The sequence below is a fragment of the Carassius carassius genome, chromosome 38 (genome assembly GCF_963082965.1).
Source record: "Carassius carassius chromosome 38, fCarCar2.1, whole genome shotgun sequence".
Classification (NCBI taxonomy): domain Eukaryota; kingdom Metazoa; phylum Chordata; class Actinopteri; order Cypriniformes; family Cyprinidae; genus Carassius; species Carassius carassius.
This window is the reverse complement of record NC_081792.1, coordinates 9,089,489-9,115,909: the sequence shown is the minus strand read 5'-3', so window position 1 is coordinate 9,115,909 and position 26,421 is coordinate 9,089,489. Positions and strand designations below refer to the sequence as shown.

The window sequence follows — 26,421 nt, the reverse complement described above, 5'->3', positions numbered from 1 at the left end:
GGTAATAAATGGACTTGTCTATTATCAAACACATTCCTGCATTTCTAGATTTAATTGTTTTTAATTTTTAGTATTTAACTGCAATACCCATAATGCTTGTGGACAATTCAATGATGACGTTTCCACAGAACCACAAGGCTGCTCGTAGTCGTTTAGGTCATATTCACCTAAATGAAGTTTTTTTTTTTTTTTTTTTTAATCATGTACTTACAGCTGACAAATCAGCCATTTGGAATTATTAATCTTCTCCATATTTCACTTCAATTGAATGTTGATGACAAAAAAAGTATGCATCTCTTTGTAAAAGTGATCTGTGATGAACAGACCGTGTGTGTTTTTGGAGCGGATCAAGTGACTGGACTCTGGATGTTACAGGATGAGGAACGCTTGCTTGCTGCGAATCTTGATAAAACTGTTTAACAAATCCAGCACCTCTCAGGTCTGCTGCTTTTGTAATGATATTGATGTCTGAATGATGTGTGCTAGAATAAAACTATGAATCAAAGCATCTTTGACTAACTTTAATTATGCACTCAATACATGGTTGAGGTCCTTTTGCACGAATTACTACTTCAATGTGGCGTGGCATGGAGGCAATCAGACTGTGGCACTGCTGACACATTACTGAAGGTTGCTTTGATATCGGCCTTCAGCTCCTCTGTATTGTTTGTCAGATGTTGCTCATCTTCCTCTTCACAATACCCCATAAATTCTCTGTGAGGTTAAGGTCAGGTGAGTTGGCTGGCCAATCAAACACAGTAATATCATGGTCCAATTGGAAGTGGTTTTTGCACTGTGGGCAGGTGCTAAAGTCCTGCTGCAAAATGATATCAGCATCTCCATAAAGCTTGTCAGCAGATGGAAGCATAAAGTGCTCCAGAATCTCCTGGTAGATGGCTGCATTGACTTTGGACTTGATAAAACACAATGGACCAACACCAGCAGACGCCACGGCACCCCAAATCATCTCTGACATCAGAAACTTCACACTGGACTTCGAGCAGCTTGGATTTTGTGCCTCTCCAGACTCCAGATCTTGATTTCCAAATGAAATGCTAAATTTACTTTCATCTGAAAAGAGGACTGTGGACCACTGAGCAACAGTCCAGGTCTTGTTCTCCTTACCCCAGGTGAAATGCTTCTGATGTTTTTCTGGTTCAGAAGTGGCTTGGTCCTAGGAATGTGACAGCTGTAGCCCTTTTCCTGAAGACGTCTGAGTGTGGTAACTCTTGATGCGCTGACTCCGGCATCAGTCCACTCCTTGTGAAGCTCCCCCGAGTCCTTGAATCGGCTTTTCCTGACAATCTTCCCAAGGGTGTGGTCATCCCTGTTGCTTGTGCACCTTTTCCTACCACACTTTTTTTTTTCTTCCAGTCAACTTTCTATGAATATATCTTGATACAGCACTCTGTGAACAGCCAGCCCTTTCAGCAAAGACCTTCTGTGGCTTGAGGGTGTTGAGGATAGTCTTCTGGACAACTGTCAAGTCAGTAATCTTTCCCATAAAGTGTGCGGAATACCATCTCTGAACACACAACACGCCGAACCCTGAAGCAGATGAGCCACAGCAGCAGAAGACCACACCAGGTGACATTCAGATGGTAGGGTCAGAATTTGGCATAAAGAACATGAAATCTTTGATCCATCCTGCCTTCTTCTTTCTTGGGACACTTTGGGCCCCTTAGTTCCAATTGAGCATCGTTTAAATGTCACAGCCTGAGTATTGTTGCTGACCATGTCCATCCCTTTATGACTACAGTGAACCCATCTTCTGGTGGCTACTTCCAGCAGGATAATGCACCATGTCACAAAACTCCAATAATCTCAGACTGGTTACTTGAACATGACAATGAGTTCACTGTACTAAAATGGCCAGATCTCAACCCAATCGAGCATCTTTGGGATGTGGTGGACGGGAGAGTCACATCATGGATGTGCAGCCGACAAATCTGCAGCAACTGTGTGATGCTATCATGTCAATATGGACCAAAATCTCTGAGGAATGTTTCCAACACCTTGTTGAATCTATGCCATGAATATTTAAGGCAGTTCTGAAGGAAAAAGGAGGTCCAACACGGAACTAGCAAGGTGTACCTAATAAAGTGGCCAGTGAGTGTGTGTGTGTGTGTATGTATATGTATATATATATATATATATATATATACACACACATTTATTTTTAATAATTTAATAAGTTCAAGTTATAGTATAAGTTTAATAAAATAATTAAGTATATATAATACTTGCATATTCCTTCATAAGTATGGTTTGACACAGGCAAGTGTTTGAGAAAAGGAATAGACTTTAATAAAAAAAATTAAATTTTTACATCCGATATTGTGAGATCTCTATTTGAATCATTATTCTACTGTTCAGCCAGCCTACAAGCCCCAAGATCTGTAAGGAAAAAAATAATAACTTAATACCACTGTAAAATGCAGAATTTTGTAGAGGAAATGGATAATCCTAATGAATGACTGGCTGTTAGTGCAATATTCAGTACACAGTATGTTCTATCTACACTATATTACCTGCTATTTAATTATGAGGCAGCATGCATTATGCTAACAGCAGTAGTGTTCTACAATCATCACATAACCTCGTTATTTTGCATATTTAATTAATCAAGTGCAATCTATCTATCTTACTATTTTGCATTTTTAATTACATTTTGTCAACAACAGAAAAAAGTGTTAACATTCGTTGAACATGGAGGGTCAAGTTGAGCACATTGCATTCTGGGATATGTTGTTCTGTGCAGTGTGATCAGGTTGTATATTTCACATCTAGCGATATTTGGACCATTTTGACCCAAACCACCGGTTCTTACCTGTCTCTCTGTACTGTATGTTGGTCAGAAACAGGCCGTGGGCTGGAGCCGTCAGGTTTTGTGGGAACGCCAATGAATCTCGTGCTTCTAGCAGCTCCTGGATATGTCGAACAGACAGTCTACCCTGACCGACGGCAACCAGCGCCCCAGTCATCCTCCGCACCTGTGAGCGGAAACATGTCGCCTTGATTATGTGACTACTATTCTACAGCCATATTTCATCATCAAAGATATTCTTACAAATTAACTCAAATGAAATCCATGCAATGAAATTCCCACATTTAACACTAGGAGGCAGACATCCTACAACACAACATTAATATCATATTTACAGGGGAACAAAGCCAGTACTTACTTGTCTGTATAAAAAGGACCTACTTTTAAAAGTGAGCTCCCAGAACTGAATATTTCTGCAAAAAAAAAAGAAGATATTTTCAATCACTATAACTGAAGCCACCAAACATGAACAAAATTCCATGTGTGCGGTGACTGAACAAACATTTCATATCTAACTCATGCATTTTCTAAACAGCTGCACCTGGACATCTAAGCTCTTCCATGTGGTAATTCATTCATCTCCGTATAACATGAGAACTGACATCACAGATGTAAATGATGCACACGTGGACATATTCATGATGTTTCTAGTGTGTGAAGTCCACTCAATTCATTATAATACAGATGAAATATGGTATGAATTTAACTACTCCTACAGTTTAAAACCTTGTTTGCATGTTAAAAATTAAATTTTGTGGTTTTGAATGCAAGTTTTGCAGCAAAATGCCATGATCTGGTTTTACACAAACAGTGTGTTTGAGTGTGTGTGTGTGTGTTCAGAGTGTCTCTCTCCCAGCTGAAAGCTGCATGTGAAAAACCCAAAATGAGTCCAGTGTGAGTTGATTTTAAACATATGTCCTGAAGGTTATTGAGAGAGGCATGTCATTTATTAATGTATCCTGCTAGTAACAGTTTTTGCAACAAATTCATGTCATTAAAAACATCTACGTTGTTGTTGTTATGTAAAACCTTAACAGACACTGCAGGATATTATAATACCAGGCAGATAGAGGAGTAAAAAACAATATTAATAAAGTATATATAAATATATATATATTTATTAGGGGTGTAACGGTACGCAAAAGTCACGGTTCGGTACGTACCTCGGTTTTAAAGTCACGGTTCGGTTCATTTTCGGTACAGTAAGGGAAAGAAATGCAAACATTAAACTGCAGGCTGTTTATTACTATAAACTTTTTTTAAAAATTTGTTTACACTTTTTTTTAAATACTTTTTAATAAAGTATATATAAAATAAAAAAAGATTAAGAAATAAAATACTGCTGCAAAGTTCTCCACTAAATAAAATACTCTCAGTCTCAAACCAATATCATATAATAAAATATAAGGAAAAATATAAATAAATAACTATGATTACAGTGCAGCATTACCAAACCCAGCTTGTAGGCCTGCTCATATTTAATATATATACACAAATAACACAAATAATATGACAGAAAATATAAAATAAAATAATACAATAAATGACAGAAATATTAATATACTAATACAAGTGAAAATAAACTATCATTAAAAAGGTTATTTTTAAAACCATTAAGGTCCTATATAGGATTTTCAAAGCATGGTTCTTTATGGAACCTTACAAAAAGGGTTCTGCTATTGTTACAAGCTGAAGAACCCTTTTCTGGTACTGTTTAGAACCATTTTTCTTAAGAGTGTACAGTGTTTGTCCCTCAGCGCAGGACAGCAAGAACGAGCAGCTCGCTTTTATCAGCATCATGCTTTTGTCCAACATCAGTTGCCTAGCAACAGTCTCATCACACCAGCCTCAGCGACTGGACATCATCCTCTGGGCTATAAAGCAGCACTGCCTTTCATTTTCTGTGTTTCCATTTCAAATGTATCTACACAATATTAAACACGTAAACTTGTAGCTGATAATAGTGGTTGAAGAACATGAGGCTAGCTATATGAAAACATAATTAGGATTATTAATGCACTGGGCTTGGAGAAGGGACTTACGTTAGCAACTATTGACAGCATGTTGTAATTGCTGATCCATTAATTGCAGATTGGACGACCTCCGACCCTAATGTTCAGCCATGTATCTTTCTAGGAAATCAGAGGCTGTTTATATGCTCCCATGGCGAATGACTCCACGTTTGCTCAATTAATCCCTCAACACATGCTGTTGAAAAGTGGCTATTAAAATTAAATGCCAAGCAATTGCATTAGCCAAATGCAAATTGTGGGATGAACAGCACTTCACTTCATTTTGGCAACTCTGGAATGTATTCTTTGTTTTTGACAGACCATTACATCATGCAGGCCGATTATTCGGACTATATTTGGCCATTCTGCCATGTTTAGTGTTTCGGTTCCAATATCTACTGACAGCCTTGTCAAATGATAATATATATTTTGGTGAACTGAGTAAATAGTGAGTAAAATAAATCTCTTGATAATTACTTAAAATTCGGGATAGTTCACCCAGAAATTAAAATTCTGTCCTCGTTTACTCACCCTCAAGACGTTATTGTTTGTTTCTGCTGAACACAAAAGATATTTTCCAAACTGTTCGTTACCAAGCAGATGCTGGTCCCCAGTGACTTCCATAGTATTATAATTTTTTCCATACTATGTATGTCAATGGAGACCAGCATCTGCTTGGTTACCAACATTCTTCTAAATATCTTCTACTGTGTTCCACAAAAGACGACAAAAACTATTTACTAAATTTAGATTTATCACTTTTAACCTAGCAGACATCTTGCTGTTTTATGGTGTTTTTTATTCTGATGTTTTAGGAGCTCAACGGTGCTCAACCATCATTGTACAGAAATAGCAGCATGAACATACTACTAAATTTCTCCTTTTGTGTTCAACAGAACCAAATCTCCGGTTTGGAATTGCATGACACAATCACCCTCTGTATTTTATTTTTGGGGGACTGATTCCTTTATTTAGCCCCATATTTATTTTTTGACAGAATAAAAGCGAGGCTGTGAGGAGTGTGCGTACAAAGTATGTGCAGTTACAAAAATTGGGTGGTGCACATATTACTCAGTGACTAAATTTGCGTCACGTGTATTATACGTGGACCCTCGCATACTAAAAAACCAAAGCATACTTCAAGCTGATGATACATCTTTCCAGAAAAAAAGTGACTTTTGAGAGTTGTGAAAATGTGATCTAGCACCTTTATTCAGTGTGTACCATCTCTCACAGCCACATTTTCACCCACATTAAATTAATCTAACCTAAGGTCTATTGTGATAAATCAACATGGTTGGTTCCATCACAGCACCAACCAAACTTTGCTTCCTCCAGTTTCTGGCTTTGCAGCTTTTTATCCTACCTATGAAAGTGTCTCTGACTGAACGAGACCCCAGATTCCAGCTGGGCCTTCTCGAGGGTCTTCACTGGGTTCTTAAAGGGCATCTCTGAGCTCAAGGCACGGAAGGTGCTGAAGTCATGGGTTCCTAACAGCAGTGCAGCCGCCTCTTGAACTGCATCGATATTTAGCCTCCTGTGGGGAGAATGAAGTAATCAAACTCTTCATAGACACTGAGCCACAGAGACTGTACAGGATCCGTGTGTTATTACTTCAGGAAATAAGTTTCTCAGGACAGGGCGATATAGATACAATCACGATCTGCTAAAAGATTTGGTGTCAGCAAGATTTTTTAAAAGAAGTCTCTGATGCTCACAAAAGCTGCATTTTGGTCTAAAATACAGCTGAAATTTAATTTACATCTTAATATTTATATTTTTGCACTGAAATGGCTTAAAGTTGCTTTACTTCCATAATAGCCGCAGAGATTCAAGTATTTTGAATACTCAAGTAGCTACAAAATGTGACAAATAATCAAGACATTAATATTAATGAACACATTAACAATTAATTAATATTTAAGTCATTTTATTTTTTTCATAGTGCTTTATACCATAGAGATCGTTTTAAAACAGCTTCGCGGCAAAGTAACAATCAATGATGCAAACTTTTTCAGGAAACTAATAAGCAAAAAAACCTATAAATATTAAACTTGACAATTCACAATGTTGCTTAATTTTTGCATTTCCAGCAGAATCAGCTTAAATATTTATTAACATTCAATATATCACCATCACGATGGGATAAAAAACCTCAGTTAGGAGATAAAACCATACAGATCAAGGAACGTTCTACAAATTTAATCCAGTTTGTGTGTGTGGAAAGGCAGTTCTTATGAATGAGATGGAAAGCAGCTGGAATGTGTGTGTGTGCATGAAGCAGACATAAGACGGCTGTGGGTGTTGTTCTGCGTCACTACGAGCCTGAAGCTTATCTTGGCCTACTTTCTCGCTAAAAATGAAGAGAGTAGGAAAAATAGCATTAATGTTCACACATCACCCTTGGAGAGGAGCCTCTCGCTCCAGCGTTCCTCCATCGAAGACATCTGAGGGATGTGCTGCCGTAAAAATGCATACTTTCCGCATACTTTCCTCATCTTTGGTTTCAGTGTTGTCCTAGATAACTGGTGATCATTCGCTTGCCCTTATGACGGGTCTTGTTTGAAATTCATGTGCGCCTCTTTCTGCTGTGAATGCGTTTGTTCCTAATGCACTCTGAGAGGATTTAGCTTCTGTGACATGTGTGTAGTGATGCAATTGTGGAGCACATGCAGAAGAGAGGGGGCGGCACTCACGTGTCTCGTAATGCCCAGCACAGATCCCTCTCCGTTACTGGCATTTCTGTGTGATGTCTGAGACCCGAAGCAAAGCGGTACACATATGTGCGTGATACGGCCCGATAGCGTGCGTGGAAGTCGCTGTGGACACGGTAAGCCCTGGTGATTCTGGGGGAAAAAAAGACAGAATAGCAGACACTGCTTCAAATCTGGTAATGCACATATGTTTATTTCGCAAACTCGCCAGCCAATTTCCTCCGAAATGCTTCAAGTTAGTCCAGAGTAATCAAGACACTAGAGGAAATATCACAACACTGGTTTTCATGTGAAAAACAAGAAAAACAATAGTCACTCATCATTCAAATGCAGCTTGATATCTTAAACAAATCTGGTTTATACTTGTGGTTGAGGACAGAACACAAGAGGGACATGGAAAATATGTTCATTCATCTCTTCAACACAACAAGTCAAAGTAAAGGAAAATTTGATGTACTGCTGGAATCATTTAACGGTTTGGCCAAAATGTCCAATAGAACAGTGGTTCGCAAACTTTTTGACTCCAAGGCCTCCTTTCTCAAAGATGACATTTGAAGGCCTCAATAGATATTACTGCTACAATGTCATAGCTCATCTACTTTTGCTTTTAGATTTTACAGCAGCGCTTGATACAGTCAACAATCAGATTTTGATCTCATGGTTAGAAACTTGTGTAGGTATTGAAGGTAATGCCTTGAATTGGATTAAGTCTTATTTTCAAGACAAAGGTTTCTCTGTTCAGATGGGTGAAGGTATGTCGACCTCAGCCTTTATCTTGTGGTATTCCACAAGGATCTATTCTAGCACCAGTCTTTTTTTCACTTTATATGCTCCTGTTAGGTCAGATCTGGAGTATATATGGTGTGTCATTTCACTGTTACACAGACAACACCCAGTTGTATATACCTCTGAAACCAACGGACTCTATCGCTGTAGAAAGGTTGGTGGAGGTCTTGGTGAGATTAAGGTATGGATGTCTGCTAATTTGCTATGTTTAAATGAATCAAATAAATGCCCAAGCAAATAAATATAGTAAACAATCAGATAAAAATGACAAATTATTTCCATGCTTTTGCCACAAAATTATGTTTTACTATGTATGTATAGCACATATTCTCTTTATCCTGCTCTTTCTCTCCCACTCAAACGCACACATATTTAGTATAGACACATGTGCACAGAAACGTGTTATTAGTGCTACTCTAAATAGTTTAACAACTACATGCCATTTCTCACTAGTGAGGTAATAACATGCTGTTCTTGAAGCTGATAAACTTACAGTTTTGCTATTAGAGACGCTGCTGTTAAACACACTTGAGGGACGACACAGAGGTAAATCACACACACTTAATCTCAATCTCTCTCTCATATAACTCATAAAAAAACGTTTAGATTTAAATTGTAGTGTACTACATATGTCCAGAAATATTAAATGATAACATAAAACAATTTATATAGGTGTATGTAAAACTCATAACACTAATTTCCCAGAATGCTCTTTGCTAACACCAAATAATAACAGCAGTCATAATTACATGATTTCATTTATAATAACTGCATTTAATATTAGCTAGTTTTACTATTGCTGGAATGCAATTCAGTACATTCATCTTTTCTGTAATTCCACGTTAATTTCCATTTCAACATCCTGTGGAATGTAGCAAATTAATTTCTACCATTTGTAATTATAAAGATGATCACATTAGGAAATATACCCTCACCTAAAGTATTATTAGGAACACCTGTTCAATTTCTCATTAATGCAATTATCTAATCAACCAATCACATGGCAGTTGCTGCAATGCATTTAGGGGTGTGGTCCTGGTCAAGACAATCTCCTGAACTCCAAACTGAATGTCAGAATGGGATAGAAAGGTGATTTAAGCAATTTTGCGCGTGGCATGGTTGTTGGTGCCAGACGGGCCGGTCTGAGTATTTCACAATCTGCTCAGTTACTGGGATTTTCACGCACAACCATTTCTAGGGTTTACAAAGATTGGTGTGAAAAGGGAAAAACATCCAGTATGCAGCAGTCCTGTGGGCGAAAATGCCTTGTTGATGCTCGAGGTCAGAGGAGGATGGGCCGACTGATTCAAGCTGATAGAAGAGCAACTTTGACTGAAATAACCACTCGTTACAACCGAGGTATGCAGCAAAGCATTTGTGAAGCCACAACACGCACAACCTTGAGGTGGATGGGCTACAACAGCAGAAGACCCCACCGGGTACCACTCATCTCCACTACAAATAGGAAAAAGAGGCTACAATTTGCACAAGCTCACCAAAATTGGACAGTTGAAGACTGGAAAAATGTTGCCTGGTCTGATGAGTCTCGATTTCTGTTGAGACATTCAGATGAGAGTCAGAATTTGTCGTAAACAGAATGAGAACATGGACCCATCATGCCTTGTTACCACTGTGCAGGCTGGTGGTGGTGTAATGGTGTGGGGGATGTTTTCATGGCACACTTTAGACCCCTTAGTGCCAATTGGGCATGGTTTAAATGCCACGGCCTACCTGAGCATTGTTTCTGACCATGTCCATCCCTTTATGGCCACCATGTACCCATCCTCTGATGACTACTTCCAGCAGGATAATGCACCATGTCACAAAGCTCGAATCATTTCAAATTGGTTTCTTGAACATGACAATGAGTTCACTGTACTAAAATGGCCCCCACAGTCACCAGATCTCAACCCAATAGAGCATCTTTGGGATGTGGTGGAAAAGGAGCTTCGTGCCCTGGATGTGCATCCCACAAATCTCCATCAACTGCGAGATGCTTTCCTATCAATATGGGCCAACATTTCTAAAGAATGCTTTCAGCACCTTGTTGAATCAATGCCACGTAGAATTAAGGCAGTTCTGAAGGCGAAAGGGGGTCAAACACAGTATTAGTATGGTGTTCCTAATAATCCTTTAGGTTAGTGTATGTATGCATACTTACCAGCACAAAATAACTTTTAAGTTGGTCACTCTTTTGAACTACTGTGTACAAAGAAATGTGGTGCAAAAACATTCAGCTTTTAAAATCCTTTAAAAGCCTCCTACCTTATAGGTTCTGCTTTCAGGTGAAAGTTTAGGGCATCAACCAGGTCTTGCTCCAGCAGTGGTGACTTGTCTCCTCTACGCTGGATATCCACATGTGCAGAGTTACACAAGGCATGCACACCAGTGTCTGTTCTGCTGGAGATCACCACTGACACCTCATTAACCGGCTTCAGTTTCCGCACAGCACTCTACATATAAAACACAAACAGCATTGATTACGTTTTTGTAAACCCTGAAGATCATCTTAACCAGCACCATTTGAGAACATTCCAAAAGACACCTGGAAGCAGAAAATCTGACCTTTTGTACAAAGAGGTTCGCATGCTCGATGTTGCAATTTTGCAAAATTTTATTCATTTTTCTCATTCATTTTGAAACATAATGCTTTTACTCTTTTAAATTTCTGAAAGGAATAGTTCACCAAAAAAGAAAATTCGCTGGAAATTGACTTCGACCATCCAAGATGAGTTTGTTCTTCAGATTTGAAGAAACTTGCTCACCAGTATCTTTTCACTGGAGGACGTGTTATTATGGATTATGGCATTTTGACCAGAAGTGATGGTTTCAAGTTCAAACACCTCAATGATGGATTGGTTTCTTAAAAAAAAAAAAAACACAGCTTTGTACTTCACAAAGTAATGTACTGGATGTACTGATGGACTGGAGTGGTGTGGATTACTTGAGGAAAATAGTGGTGTTTTTATCAGCTGTTCGGTCTCTCATTCTGACGGCACCCATTCACTGCAGAGGATCCACTGGTGAGCAAGTGATGTCATGCTACATTTCTGAAAATCTGATTTAATGAAGAAACAAACTCATTTACATTTGCATGGCCTGAGAATTATTATTTTGCAGTGTACTGTTACTTTACAACATATTTCCTGGTTTAAAAAATATTCCACTTCCCAGATTTTCAATGTTTTCAGACATTCAACTGAACACATAAAGAGAGTTTATCACATTACATAACTGAAACTTTGTCAGATGTTTCAAATCTCTTCTAAGACCCTTTCATTATATTCACTGAGGTACTATAATAAAAGGCATGCTAGCACACATACAGATTATGACTGTGCTTCTGTAAATGGAGATTAAAATCTATGTTGACATAATTATAACACTGACAACGTGTGGGAACTAAAAGAAATCTGAAATACTTAGAGAAACTGTTAGTGGAGTTTGCTTTGAGGAATCAAATACAATCTGACTTTACATGAATTTCCAAGGCCATACATAACCTTATGCATGCATTTTCCCTCTAAATGATCATTTACACTTTTTAATCTGTAAAAGACCACTTGGTGTAATTCTAATATATATAGCGTTCCTGTGGCTCAGTGGTAGAGCATTGCATTAGCAGCGCAAGGTTGTGGGTTCGATTCCTAGGGAACACATGTTAAGTAAAATATTTTAGCCTGAATGCACTGTAAGTCGCTTTGGATAAGTGTCTGCTAAATGCATTCATTTAATTTAATGTGTGTGTGTATATACATATATATATATATATACATATATATATATATATATATATATATATATACACATATATATATATATATATATATATATATATATATATATATATATATATATATATATACATATATACATATATGTATTCGTATTGAACCGTTCGGTACGAGGCTTTCGGTTCGGTACGCGGTACGCATTATGGACCGAACGGTTCGTTGGACTAATTAATTATATTTGGAAAATTAAAAAAATTGTGAAATATAATGATATGCGTTCAACAAGGTAGCCCAATAACCCAAACAACGTAACAGGCAACGCCCCTGACACCCCCGAAGAAGAAAAAAACACCAACTTATATGTTTATGTAAAAAAAAAAAAACGTATATGTTTATGTTAGGCTACTCAGTCAGGCGCTCGCTCACTCAGTACACGCTGAAGGCTCGTTGCAAATGGCCAATGCGTTTAACAGACCAGAAATAGAAGATCCTCTAATAACCAACAGGTCTGGTGTTTGGGTGCACTCTGGATTCCCTGTAAGCTATAATGGTGATGGCAAGAGAGTGGTGGATAAAAAAACAACGATATGTCGCATCTAGGGTTGCCTGCACCAGCGGGAATACAAAAAAAAAAAAAAAAAAAAACACCAGCGGGAATACTTGAAACATGTCAACTCATTTACGCCGACATCACCTTAGTATGTCAGTATCTGGGAAAAGACGGAAAAAAGGAGAAACATACACGCAACAAACTATCTCCGCAGCATTTAGACAGACATTTCCAACGGATTCAAACAGGGCAAAAGACATCACCACGGCGTTTGGTAGGCTACATTTACGTTATAGCCGCGGATATGAGACCTTACTATTTACCATTGATTCTATCATCACCATTGTAGCTTACAGGGAATCCAAAGTGCACCCAAACACCAGACCTGTTGGTTATTGGAGGATCTTCTATTTCTGGTCTGTTAAACGCATTAGCCATTTTGCAACGAGCCTTCAGCGCGTACTGAGTGAGCGAGCGCCTTACTCTGTAGTGGAAAACGTAGGTTTTAAGAACATGCTTAATGTAATTGAGCCGCGTTACAATATTCCTTCACGAGCCCATTTCAGACAGACCGTAATTACTGCTTTGTTCCAAAAAACATAAGCCCTATAGAGAACCAATTGAGTAAAAACACACTCAATATAAAGAGTTATAGAGTTCCATATAAAAAGTTACATCTTTGTATTTGTTCATAACTAATATAACATTTTCATTTTTTTTTATAAGGAGCTGTTTTTGTTTTATACAGTATGCTGCTAAGAAAACACCATAGAAGATGGGTAAAGAATAGCTCTATCATTGTTCAATGTAAAAAAAAAAGAAACATACTTTGTTAGTTTTAATAAATAAAACATTTTTTAAAAATCATGGAAATTTATCTGCCAATTTTTTCTTTTTGCTTGATCTAAAACGTACCGAACCGTACCGTGAGACCAGTGTATTGTATCGAACCGAACCGTGAATTTTGTGAACCGTTACACCCCTAATATATATATATATATAAAACTTAAATTAGAAAAAAATGTGTTAAAACGTGAGTATCAAATATGATACAAGTGGTGTGTTATAAAATATCTAATTGATTTACATTACAAGCAGGTAAGAATTGCATCTTCTTTTGGCCATATAAATAACAACATCTGCCAAAATGCATATTTTTTTGTCTTATAGGAGAATATTCTCCTATTTTATACTATATGACTCATAAAAGTCTGATGTATGAGTATATGATACAAACACAAAAAGTTATTTTTTTTGTTTACATATTACTTTATTATTATTATTATACATAAACTTTTTTTACCACTTTTATATGTCAGGCACTAAAATATTTGCCAAACTGCCACATGAGCTACTATCTGTCTTGCCAACAGAGAAGTGCCACACAAAGGGATTTCACCGCAGTATATTTATATTCTATTTCCAAAAGAAAGAAATGAGCAGACACCTTGTACTGAAGAGGATGGCAGATCTAATGCAGATGAGACCTTGAGCAAAAAACACATGCAGTGGTTTGATTTCAGTATTGTTTTGATCGGTCAGACAGAGACTGACCTCCAGATGATTCTCGACCCCCTCCACAGCTTGATCTGCTGCTGTTTTCATCACGCCGCTGAGGAGAAAACCACAAGCAGACTTTTATATTTATGTATGTGAAGTTATAAGAGCTCGGGAGAAGGAAGAACGCGTGCGGCTGTCATGGAGACAGACCTGTATTTGGTCCCTGTATATTGGAAAAATATCAAGTATCGGGCAGCGGATTTGTGCATGTTTCCTGATCTGCTCGGTTAATGTTTGTCAGTACGAGGCGTTAGCAGGTTTGGACATGCAGCGTCCGCTTGTATCCTTAATAAATAAATATGAATCAGATGTTTTTGCTTATGCCTAATAATGCCACACAATTCCAGTCATGATCAACAGCAATGTGAAAGGAAGACCCAGCCGTTTAGAAGCCAAAGCGATGCCTGGTTTAAAATAGCCGTTGAAATGTGGAAGTTATTTAAAATATGCATAATTTCCGTTTGTATAGCTTTTTGCTTTACGAAGAATATTAATATGTATGGTACGTTTAGCTTGATTTGACAATAATCTATTTCTATGTGTTGGAAACTTAAAGGCGGTGTCGCAGGACGGCAAAAACTTCCGCTTCCACAGGGAGAGGCGTGGCGTAGTTATTACGTAAAGATGATTGTCAGTTTCGCGGAATGTAGAAGCCGAGCGCCAACCTCCCGCTCTCTCTCGTGAGGCCAATAAGGAAGCGACTAAAACTGCAATTCATCTACTGGCCGCTTGAGGCTGGCTGCAAAAGGGAGTCAGTCCCATAGACTCCCCATGTTAAAATGCCCAACTTTACAGCAGGAAAAAACATGTTTACAGCCTGGTTCAAAAAATGATTTTGGTCTAAATAGCTAATTTTGCCCTTCATGACAACTGTGAGGGGGGTGAATTTTTTTTATAACTCATCCGTTTAAATTATATTAAGACTTAAAGTTCTGCATAATTAAGGACGTAGCCACTTGAGTGACAGGTGGATTGCCGCTGCTGACTGCCGTCGTGCTAGGTGGGTGTGGCTACAGCAACTAGCTCCCGCCTTTTTGCCCATTTTTTGATTGTCCGGGAGAGTCGCGCGGTGACGCGCTGCCAAAATGGCGACGGCTCGCTCTGCACACAGGCTTCAAAAACTCTCTTCAGGAGTCTACGGGTGACGTCACGGACACTACGTCCATGTTTTTATACAGTCTATGGTAGAAGCAGATTATGATGATTTTTATTTTGTCAACTGCATTTCTATGAGAATATTTAGAACATTTTTATGAAAGATATTTCTACAACCTTGGACAAAACGTTCTGAAAAGAATGTTTATTTTAGTACAAAAGGGTTACAATCATTATATTTATGAGGTAACAATGACTAAATAACTTTATGTAAAGCATGCAATACACATTATTCAATATAAAAAAAGAGAAAAGCACAAGAGATAGTGTTTTCAGTGCCCTGAAGTTGGTGATATCACTTCTTTTGTAGCAGAAATAAACTGCAAAAAGCGCTAGCTGCCTTGCAAAATGTAATGTGTAATTGCAACACTCATTACAAATGTGGTGATGTAAAGACTACAGATACTTATTCAAAAATGTAGTGAAGTAGAGAGTAAAAGTTGCTGATATCTTTGATACTCAGTAAACCTACAGAGTATCCAAAAAGATACTCCAGTACAGTGGCTAATTACATTTACTACTCAAATACTTTACACCGCATTGTTCGTTCCTAGCTTATGCATAAACTAATGCATTGACAAATAAGACCTGGTAAAGTGCTAAACAGAATAGAAAATAATTTAAATGGTGGATCAAACACACACACACACACACACACCAAATCTTCCAAACACACCACTGATCTATAATAGAGAACAGTGACACACATTTACTACCGTAAAGAATGTGGGATGCATTTTGAAGGACGCTCCCTTATATTCTTCTGGCGCATGTTTGCTGACGGTCCCTTAGCTCGCACAGCGCTGAAGCGGATCTCAGATCTGTAGCAGTGTGTCAGTGTCACTGTTTCACCGGGGAAGGATACATTCGCGTTTCACATTTAGGCGCACTACAGCCACCGGCGATGCTATGCTACATTTTTAACTGAAAGACGGAATAACAGCAAAAATGACGGTGGATTTTGAGGAATGTATTAAAGATTCTCCCCGATTCAGGTAAGAGCACACACACACACACGCACACACACACACACACACACACACACACGTCCCACAGCTGACGCCTGTTCGCATGTGAACCTTGAGATTATCTTTAAACATCACACACACACACACACACAGAGACAGACACCACAACCTCTGATTTGTTTCATGGTTCATTGTGAAATGCAAAAGATGTTTGTGTGAGGCTGTGGTTTAAATTTAAAACACGACGAGTCTTAAATCAGGTCTTTTATATATATATATATATATATATGTATATATATATATATATATATATATATATATATATATATATATATTGGTCTTGTTTAATTTATTAAAATATCGTTTACATAGTGAGCTGGTTACATAGACAGCATTCTGGGGCATCACATGCGCCCACAAATGCCGTTTCGCTCGGCATCTTTCGAGGTTATTAGAAAATTCGCCGTGTTGTTAAGGAACCAGTTAAACGAATGAATGAATGAATGAATGAATGAACGAATGAATGAATGAATGAATGAATGAGGGCTTTTTAAGGACACGGGTCTTTGACGCAAGAGCGTGTTCCAGACTCAAGTGATGGACCCTGCGCGGAATCAACGCGATGAATCGGTCCCTTCTGATGCAGCATCATCACTCGTGAAAGCGAATGCAGTGATGATGTTCTGATGAATTCTTGAAGGGGGTGTTACTGTGCTACACGCCAAGTATCATGATTAGTAATGCAGGGACAATCGTTATTCACATGATGCCAATCTGATACAGTAACATTAATTATCACAGTAATTGTAATTTGTCTTACGTGTATGATGCATGTGCACATTAATAAGCTACAGAAAAAAATGAAACTGAATCGTTTATACGCTTTTACCTTGTTATGAGTACAGTCATTTAGTAGTCATTATTATTAATCATAATAGTCATCAACAGAGTCACTTCTTTTCAGGGCGTCTGTTCAGTTTACAATAAATAAACAAGATAAATATTGTTAGCAGGTGTTTATTTTAGTTATCAAGTGTCACACAGAACAGAATAAAAATGGATCTATTTACAAGTTTTAAAGAAAATCATATACATTTTTATAGTTATTAGATGAGTGAAAAGTCATAGGCTTTTGAATATTGTTGTGGACAACAGAGGCACGTGGAGTCAAAAAGACTGCAAACCACTGACTTCAAGGAATAGTTCACCCAAAAATGAAAATTCTTCAAGTAAAATACTCAACTTATAGCACATTCAAACACTGCAATGCTGACCAAAGTGCTAAACAAAGTGAATTCCAACACAACATAATGTAAAATGCATGACATGCATTTAAAAATATTAATTAACATATTATAAAAACATGAGTTACGTTGATAAAAGCCAAATAATAAAGTTTCTGAGTGATTTGAAAACCACAAACCTTATGTTGTTTCAAGAACCTGTTTTCTTCTACTTTCTTTATTCATTAAGTGGAACCCAAAATGAGAAATTCGGAAGAATGTTCTAGTCCCAGGAATGGGAACTAAAGTGCTTAAAATCACATAAAAATATGATTAAAATGGTTCATGCAACTCAATTGTAAAAGTACTCAAGATCACACAGTAACTCTGTGTGATAAACAGATTGAAATGTAATAATTTCTTAAAATTTTCTTTAAGCATTCATGAGAATAAAGTAGCAATGTCCGATCTGTTTCTGTGTTTTCTGTGAACATTTTATAAAAAAAACAATGTTTAAGCTTTAAAAGACTTTTGTAGTCTTATTCAGCAAAGTGAGAGTCTTGGTTTCAGTAGTTCAGTCAGCACGGGCAGATTGACTTCAGATGAATTCTGATGAGGTGAGTCACAGATCGTATGGGTCTGATTCCTCATCATATATGATTGCTCAGTAGGACACGGGAGATGATGAACTTGTTCTCCATCGCTTCAGTTCATCTGTTATCTGTTATGTCAGACATTGAGGCGTCATGAAAATCATTCTACAGAAGTGGTATTCAGTACTCCACCATGCACATAGACATTTGTCCAGCAAGCTGTCAGTGCTTTGCCCTTCTCCGCCTCTCTGTGCCTCTGACGCATCAAGGACTTCTGAAGGGCAGGCAGCAGGGTCATGGAGATGTGGAGATGTTCCTGGCAGACATCCAGTATTCCCAGCTTCACTGATGCTTAAGGACTAGCACACTTTAGGGACTATGCAGGAAGAGCCAAACAGCAGATCTGAGTGAAAAATGACTGTTTATCTCCATGACCCTACATGGGACAAGTGGTTTGGAGAATGGATGGATACATTTATCAAGTCACCTTTATTTATATAGCACTTTATGTAATGCAGATTGTGTTAAAGCAGCTTTACAGTGCTGTTTCAATGATGCAACCAAAATTAGCTCTAAAAAGATGACAATAGTAAACAGTTAATTTTATTGTATTTTTAATTTTTTTTAAGAACATGCCACCTTTTGACATTTCAGACAGTCACTTAAAAGGAAATAACCTTTAAACATACTTTTTGCACTAATAAGTGCACACTCTCATCTGTGCACTAATAAAATATGCAACACTGTACGTTTCTACTACCAAATTATATGTACTATCTAATTAATTTAATGAAACTGGAAAGCTTTCCTGCAACATCTTGTGAATTCCTGAGTTACTGTTGCTATGTCTGACAAGCCCTGGAGCTCTCATACATCAGGTTCAGTGAAAAATACATCACGGACAAAGAGGACGCTGACAACACACCGACAGACAAGATGGAACAGGTTACTTTTGGTATGAAACAAGTCTCAGCTTTTAAATTTTGTAATTTTTAAAAAACATTCAAATCATTCAAATACCATTTTGTGGCTCTTTAATGAAAGACGGATCACTGTATCGCCTCAGTTCAAGCAACAAGTGAACCGATCGTCTCTTCCTCATTACTAGTTATAGCACAAAATAAACAGGAACGAACATCAAGACGCACCATTTAGGTTATTTTTTGGTTATTTAAGTGCATCATCCGAGTAGTGAAGTTCAGGTGTGAATGCACTAATCACACTATTTTTAGTACAAAATGACATAAAATAGTGCATAAGTACAAAAAAGATTTGCGATGCACCTATATAGTGAGGATTTATTATGCATCAAGGACACTGAGCTTGTTTGTTTACTTCCTGTCGCATGCACATGCTCTCAAGTGGTACAAGTTTAGGTTTGGAACGGCCCTTGTGCACTACAGTATTTAGACTGTGGTAAAGTCACGTAAACGCCATGCCAGCTCCAGACCTGATGGGGGCAGCAGAGAGGGTAATGCTGTTGTTTTAAGAACCAAATAAAGTTAGCAAAACATGCTAACATGCAAAATGGGAAAAATCGATCTACTTTACTCATCATTTACTGTGTAAATTAAACATGCAATGTGATGAGGATATGTGACAATAATATAGCTTACTACTGTTTGAAAAAATTATGATTGGTTAATAAGAACTTTTTTCACATACTTTTTAAAAAATAGTAGGCAGTATACAATGTATACTTAATATGCAGTACGCTAGTATTCTATTCTGAACACAGCACCTTTAAAGACAGCATTTCTGCTTTTAGTGGCAATCACTCATTAGATTTGCCTCTTACAGTAAAGTTACTCATTTGTCTAAATTACGTATTAGACATATCCTATAGACTACAAGATAATCAAAGGAATTTCTGTCTAGTTTCCCCTAAAAATCACGTTTTCCAGTTATTAAGTTACTGGAGCATCTACAGAACCAGTCAACTCCTGGAGGAATACACAAAAAACATGATCCTCCACTGAGTCACTCCAGCCAAAAAACAAACTGAATAAAACTGGCAGTGTGTATGTGGACATGCTGAATGGACAGCCGGCTGCTGTTGTATAACACAGCGAAACTGGGACGAGGAGAGTAGGAGGCAGGAACCGAAATGATCTCATTCATTCAAGCAGGCTGTCAGCTTTAGGAAAGGTGGAGGTGCAGACATGGTTTTGACATGCTTCAACCTGCAGGCAGGAACAGGACAAGTCAGAGCAGAGTATTAAGGGAAATCAGGTGTGGCTCCAGTACATACTGCACTAAGATGATTACTGCATAAAGTACAAACGGCTGATTGAAATACAGGCATCTAGGTGGGACAGTGTTGCGTCTGAATTCCTATTCTTTTATAGTATTCCTTCAACTAAATAAAAAACTTCTGTCTAGACCGTTGATGAAGTATGTTCTTCAAGCATGCGGGTGTGTAAGATAAATGCACCTGCGGACGTATATGTAATAAGTCCGTGACTGCATTTATCTTACATCCCTGCATGCTTGAAGAACACACTTCTTAGTTTTGTTGCCATTGTTCTTATGTTGTTGTATTTTTATTATTTTTTTTGTTTAATTTTTGGACCTGTGTACTAACAACAACCACAACAACAGTTTACTCTGGTGTTGTAGAACAAGAATTTAACCATGAAGAGCAGCTACTTTGTTTCTTAGCGCTCACAAAAATGCTGTTTAGGGAATTTTCGCGGACAAAATCTATTCATTTTTAAAGGAATCCACGCAATCTGGAATTTTGCGGAAGGAGGAATATTTTCACATGCAGATTTCACAACTGGTTTGTTGGTTAACATATTTGAAAGTGATTTGTGAGACATTATTGCACTAATGTGCACTTCACTTGACTTTGTGCCATTCACCTGCCGATGTTTCAGTGTTTTACCTGCCAAATGCCCTGTGTATTTCTATGGCTGCCACCCTAATAGTCGACAATGTTTTTAGCCAAAAACAGGAAACTTTTATGTGCTTTTCCTGTTCTTTTACACGACAACGGCATTTTGGGGACTGAAAACATATTTTTGAAAATGGGATTTTAAAGGCAAGCGTGAACAAACATACACAACAGTGGCAGAGAGAGTTTGCTAACTTCTCTTCAGCAAAGTGTGGACTTCACCAATATTAAAACCAACAGTGTAGTCGCATCATATACAACATATAATCGTCAATTCCCTACAGGTGCTGTTTACTAACGGGGACAGTGCCAACTACTGGCCTGGCATATGCAATAAATCGGTTTTGGCCGTTTTCGCGGATATGTGTAAATGCGAATCATTTTGAAAACGTTGTTGTGTATACGGGAAACTTAAAAAATGCAAGGGAAAAACTTTTCAGTTTTTGACTACATTGTTGTTCTTTTGAACGTAGCCATAGTTGACTAGAACTGTATTAGTTGGTTAGTTGCAAAAAAAAAATACAAAATCTGTGTGCGTGCTAGACAGATCATTAATGGAAATGTCTGCTTTAAAAATGAACCAATTCAAATCAAAAACAAAAATTCCCTCATTATGTAATCCATAATAAAGGTGCATTTCTCTCTAAAGAGAGATGGCACGTCAACATCGTCAACTGCATTTTTGCAGCCCACTCTAACTCCGAAAACAGTATATTTGTAAGTAATTAATAGAAAGTAGTAGTTGATTAGTAAAGTCGGGGGCAGGCCTATGTATTTCAGTGTTTTACCTATTTATGATTCCCTGAATTGGAATTGGATAGTGACGTCCCTAAATATTCCCACCCCAACTGCTGGGCCTGTTGAAGAGTGACTGGCCCTCTATTGTGAGGTCCGCTTTTGTGTATGTGTTTTCAAGAAAGCTTTGTCAGTGAACGTAAGAGCAACAGCATGTGGCAAACAGTTTTGCACCACAGCCTTTTCACCAACTCCAAACTGAAGTCACTCTCACACCTGTCACAAAACCCTTCATTCAGTCTTAACCCATGACCGCCAGCGACCTCTTCTTTGACAATGTTGTCGAACTGGCATGTGACGACTCCGGTCACACCTGCCTTTCACAGAAATGTGCATGTTTACACACAGTGGCCCACAGGGGTCAAGGTTTCACTCTGATGTGTGTGGCTGGTTTACAGTAAGCCTCATTACTTCCTCTGTGGATTAAAGCAGAGCCGTCGAACAACAAAATCAAGTTCCAGAAGTCACAGAGGGTGAACTGAATAAACCATTCTGACAAACTTAGTTCATACTGTTGAAACTCCTGACAGCACACTTAACAGTGTGTCAAAACAAGCCCTGAAGATGCCAAACAAGTGCTGGCCTTTTAGACGGACGCTCAAATGCTTTCACTGAGTGGAACAACAATATATTTTCAGTTCGGTCACTAATGTTACAGGAAACGACCATTTTTCTCTGGGATCCTACAGTGAGGGAAACAGACAGTTATGGGGTTGTGACCCTTGAACACAGCATGTGTTTCTAATGGATGGGTTTCCTTAATCGGCCGAGGGGAATGCATGAGAAGAATGTATGGGTTCTGATGACAAGGAAGGGACCCGGAGAACATGATACGAGTGTTTTGCCATAATGCTCCTTTAGCACGCCGCCTGATCTTTGCTGCTCCTTAATTCACTCTGTAGTGGTTGTATAGATGGAAAAATAAGAAAAGCTGTATTTAAATCATGGCAACTCTCTCATTGTTTGTAAATTGTAATGTGTATATAGCCAATATAAATTGGAAAAAAGTATGTATATATATATATATATATATATGTGTGTGTATGTATATCTGTTTGTACGGTGTACAGTTCTGCATCTGAGTGAACCTGTTGTTAAACAGAGAACCATAATGACTTTTTTAGTCCAGATTCACTTCATAATGTCAGTCGAGTGTTTGAAATAACTTTCTTTTGTGATGTCACATGGTTTCAGATTTCATATGAGACAAAAATCATAATATTTAATAGTATTCTATACAGTGAAAAAGGCTATGTCGATTAGCACTGCATTATAAATATACTTTAATCTTATAAAATACCCGAGGTGCTTAAAGAACACAGATTAACCTTGTGTTATCACACTCGAATGTTTGTTGACTTCATGCTTCATCAGTTAAAACGGCTCTATCTGCATTTTAATCAGCTACAGTGATAGCCCGATACCTTTGTCCGTATAAGGGATTTATGTTTTGGATTTGTTTGGAATATTAATGTCCTTTGACAATCACATGCCAGTTTGAGTGATGAACTGCACAGCTTGTGGTTGTTTTCAGAGATGGTGACATATGTTTTATTCTTGTGCTACAAATTTGCTGCCTGTGCTACAAATCTTTCAAGCTATGCACGGAAAAAGTTAATGATATTAGCCCTGATATCTATGTGTACTGTAAATAAATATAGTTTTCATTGGAATGCCTCAGTTGACCAACCATATTCAGCGGTTCCAGTTAGTCTAAAGTATCTACATCTATTGTATATCTTTAGACAGGTCATGGTCTCCATTCTAGATTCAATACACCTGCTTTCATAATCATACATCCTGATTCTTTCACAAATGTGCTTCACAAATGCATCACCTTTTGTGAACAGTCATTATAATTACTTCCTCTGCTTCCTTATGTGTAAACCAGTATGAATGGTCTCATATTGCAAGTCACACGCTGAGGAACATTGAAATCCATAGAAGACAAATGAAACATTTGCTTACCATATCCCAGCAATTGGATTTCGCACACATCAATTTCTTGATTTGATGTATTAAATCCCATAACTCTATTCCATTAGAAAGGTCAGGACAAAATAGATCGCTATTGACCTGATACAATAAATCTGATTCCCTAACGTTTGAAAAACGTACTCAGTGGATTGAATTATGATTGCATTCTGGGCCCTAGCATTTGATCAGACGCTATATATATTGTTATAAACCCAATAATCCCAACGGATTTATCATATAAAACAGGTTTTCACAGTAAGTGTGTTTGCATTAGGTCAGTTTTCTGACCTGGATTAAACCCTGAATCTCATCTTTCACTGCATACAAAAGAGCCTCAGAGAGCAATAACGGGAAGTAATATATGTAGAATCAGTGGTAATCGAAAACAAACAGACACTGTGGGGAATTCAGATGCACTGATCCATCTAATTTTAATAATGTTTTGTACATATGATTGTAAAAAATTGTTAAAAATTATTTTTAATTGTACAGTAGTAAGTCCTTAGACACTATTTAAAAAATTTTAATCTTTACCATTTTCAACAAAGACATTTATTTAATGATTTGTTTATTTAATTATTAGTTTATTTTCCCCATTGTAATATCAGGACAGTTGTACCACCCTAACTTATTAAAATATCAGAATCAATTTAATTCAGAAATTAATGTTTTTTTTTATCATAAAATAGGTGTATTTAATTGCATCGTGTCATTGACCCATACTAACCCTCAATATTTTTGTTTCATCAAGTCATTACACTTCGATTTATTTGACAAGCCAACGTTCAGGTTTCCACCGACAGAACAGCCAGGACCCAAGCGTTCGCCATAAACCAGATCCTAGATGAAAAAAGGCTTGTAATATAGTTTAAACTCAAAGAACTGGTTTTCTTGTGAATGCTGTTCCACCGTGGCTTCAAGCACATGCTGGGAATACCAGGACGTCCTCTTTCATGTCAAAACCATGCCAGTGCCACTGAAGACCTTCAAAGCAGCACATCAAATTAAGATGTCACTCTGGTCTGCTGTGTGAAATATTTGGTCGTTTGCAAAAGGTATATGTTTATGGAATTTTGTCAGGCATTGTAATAATGGTTGGTATTATAATCTAGAATTCTTGCTATATGTTTTATTATTTTGACACACAACCTGTCTAGCACATTTTCTTCATCTAGTTTGTGCTGAGGTCTCCACATGCAGTTTATTGGTCATTGATCTCCACAATCAGCCCAGTGTCCATTGACATAATTCAGAATAAACATGTTGTGTAATTTGTACATCATTCCAATGGATTACCCATTTTTTGGACTGTCTACATGCTATGTGTCTCACACAACACATTGTGAAGATTAGTGAAGCATGCAGACAGAGTAATGCACTTGTTTGGATTGGTTTATCTCTTTAGTGGTATCTCTGTCTGTTGATCTGTTGATGTCAGGCTTTAGTTCAAGCTCAGTGAGTCAGTTGGTCCTTAAAGGGATGGTTCTAAGAAAAACAAATTAGATCATAATTTCTTCATCCTCATGTCATTCCAGAAATGTAAGAATTTCTTGTTTCTTTGGAACACAGAGATATTTTGCTGAACGTCTCAGTTCATACAATGGAAGTTAATGGGTTCCAGTGTCATTTTGGACCCCATTGATTTTCATTGTGCTCACAAAAACTACGCTATTGAAACAGAGGTTTATAACTTATTTTCTGTTCTGTGGAAGAACAAAAGGACAGCGCAGAAGTGCAACAGAAGAAATAACAGAAACCAGAATGGTCAGATCCTGAAGGCAGTGACTTCTATTATCAAGATGAAGCCTGTGAAGTAATCTCCTGTATCTTCTCAGTCTGTAGACATTGTCGCTACTTCCGGTCCTACACAATGGTGAAGGCATGTTCCCTTAGGCGCACATCATGAGTCTAGTGATTCATGACAGTGATATCTGTTGAAAGAACCCTGTTAATCTTGGTTGCACACCCATATCTTTACTATAAAGGGTTCATTGTTGCTCATGTTGAAGGGTCTGAACAGCAAGCCTTGTTTATCTGCTTAGAGTGATTAATCAATTTTGAATTTGTGAGGTTTGATAAAATCCTTGTCTGTATGTCGGTTGTACTTTGAAAGAGGTGGTTTAATCAAACAAAGAAAATGTTGAAATGGCCTTAATTGGTGTTGACAAAAACCCAGAAGACTATTTTATGATGGATTCCCTTAAGATTTTCCATTGGTTTTTTTATATTGTGATTTTTCAATATATGAGTAAAGGGAGAATCTTTTTGATACTTGGATATTTTGCTCTATAGCATCCTTTTTACACACACTGGAAAAATATAAATTTTGAAGTAGTTTTAACAAAACCGTATGTTTGTGAACTAAGATTGTTGTGTTCAGTTTACGTTGCACAACAAAACGTCCAAGAAATGTTTACCACAGACCTTTATTTAAAAAAAAAAAAAAAAACTGGTAGAGCATTGCGTTAGCAAGCGCAAGGTCAGTTGTTCGAATCCCAGGGAACACAGGATAGTAGAAAATTGTTAGCCTGAATGCAATGTAAGTCGCTTTGGTTAAAGCATCTGCTAAATGGATAAATGTAAATGTAAATCCATTATAAAAACCCATATGAAAATCTTGAGGGAACCCAT

The 26,421-nt window shown here is 37.6% G+C and overlaps 3 protein-coding genes across 5 annotated transcripts in view; 1 reads left to right on the top strand and 2 right to left on the bottom strand.

The window, feature by feature from the left end:
• The window catches only part of LOC132119277 (calcium/calmodulin-dependent protein kinase type 1-like), a 497,060-nt gene that overhangs the window by 333,848 nt on the left and 136,791 nt on the right, over positions 1-26,421 (bottom strand). The gene's annotated exons all lie outside the window — the stretch shown is intronic.
• On the bottom strand, positions 2,285-14,719 carry pusl1 (pseudouridine synthase like 1). Of its 3 annotated transcripts, none has more exons than XR_009426139.1 (8): positions 14,334-14,684; positions 14,178-14,235; positions 10,605-10,792; positions 7,536-7,685; positions 6,206-6,376; positions 3,209-3,240; positions 2,831-2,993; positions 2,285-2,397 (listed from the first exon to the last, which is right to left on the bottom strand). XR_009426139.1 is itself a non-coding variant. In XM_059529091.1 (8 exons), exons 1-8 carry the CDS (start codon positions 14,390-14,392, stop codon positions 2,366-2,368), a joined length of 876 nt encoding a protein of 291 aa, XP_059385074.1. In that variant the 5' UTR covers positions 14,393-14,685; the 3' UTR covers positions 2,285-2,365. The 3 variants fall into 3 exon arrangements, 2 of the variants coding, with proteins under 2 accessions (XP_059385074.1, XP_059385075.1); XM_059529091.1 differs by having other exon boundaries at positions 3,186-3,240; positions 14,334-14,685; XM_059529092.1 differs by lacking the exon at positions 7,536-7,685 and having other exon boundaries at positions 3,186-3,240; positions 14,334-14,719.
• The window catches only part of acap3b (ArfGAP with coiled-coil, ankyrin repeat and PH domains 3b), a 61,902-nt gene continuing 51,575 nt past the window's right edge, over positions 16,095-26,421 (top strand). The window contains exon 1 of the mRNA XM_059529111.1: positions 16,095-16,333. Within this exon, the coding sequence (XP_059385094.1) occupies positions 16,287-16,333 (47 nt within the window). The 5' untranslated portion in view covers positions 16,095-16,286. The remainder of the gene's footprint in view (positions 16,334-26,421) is intronic.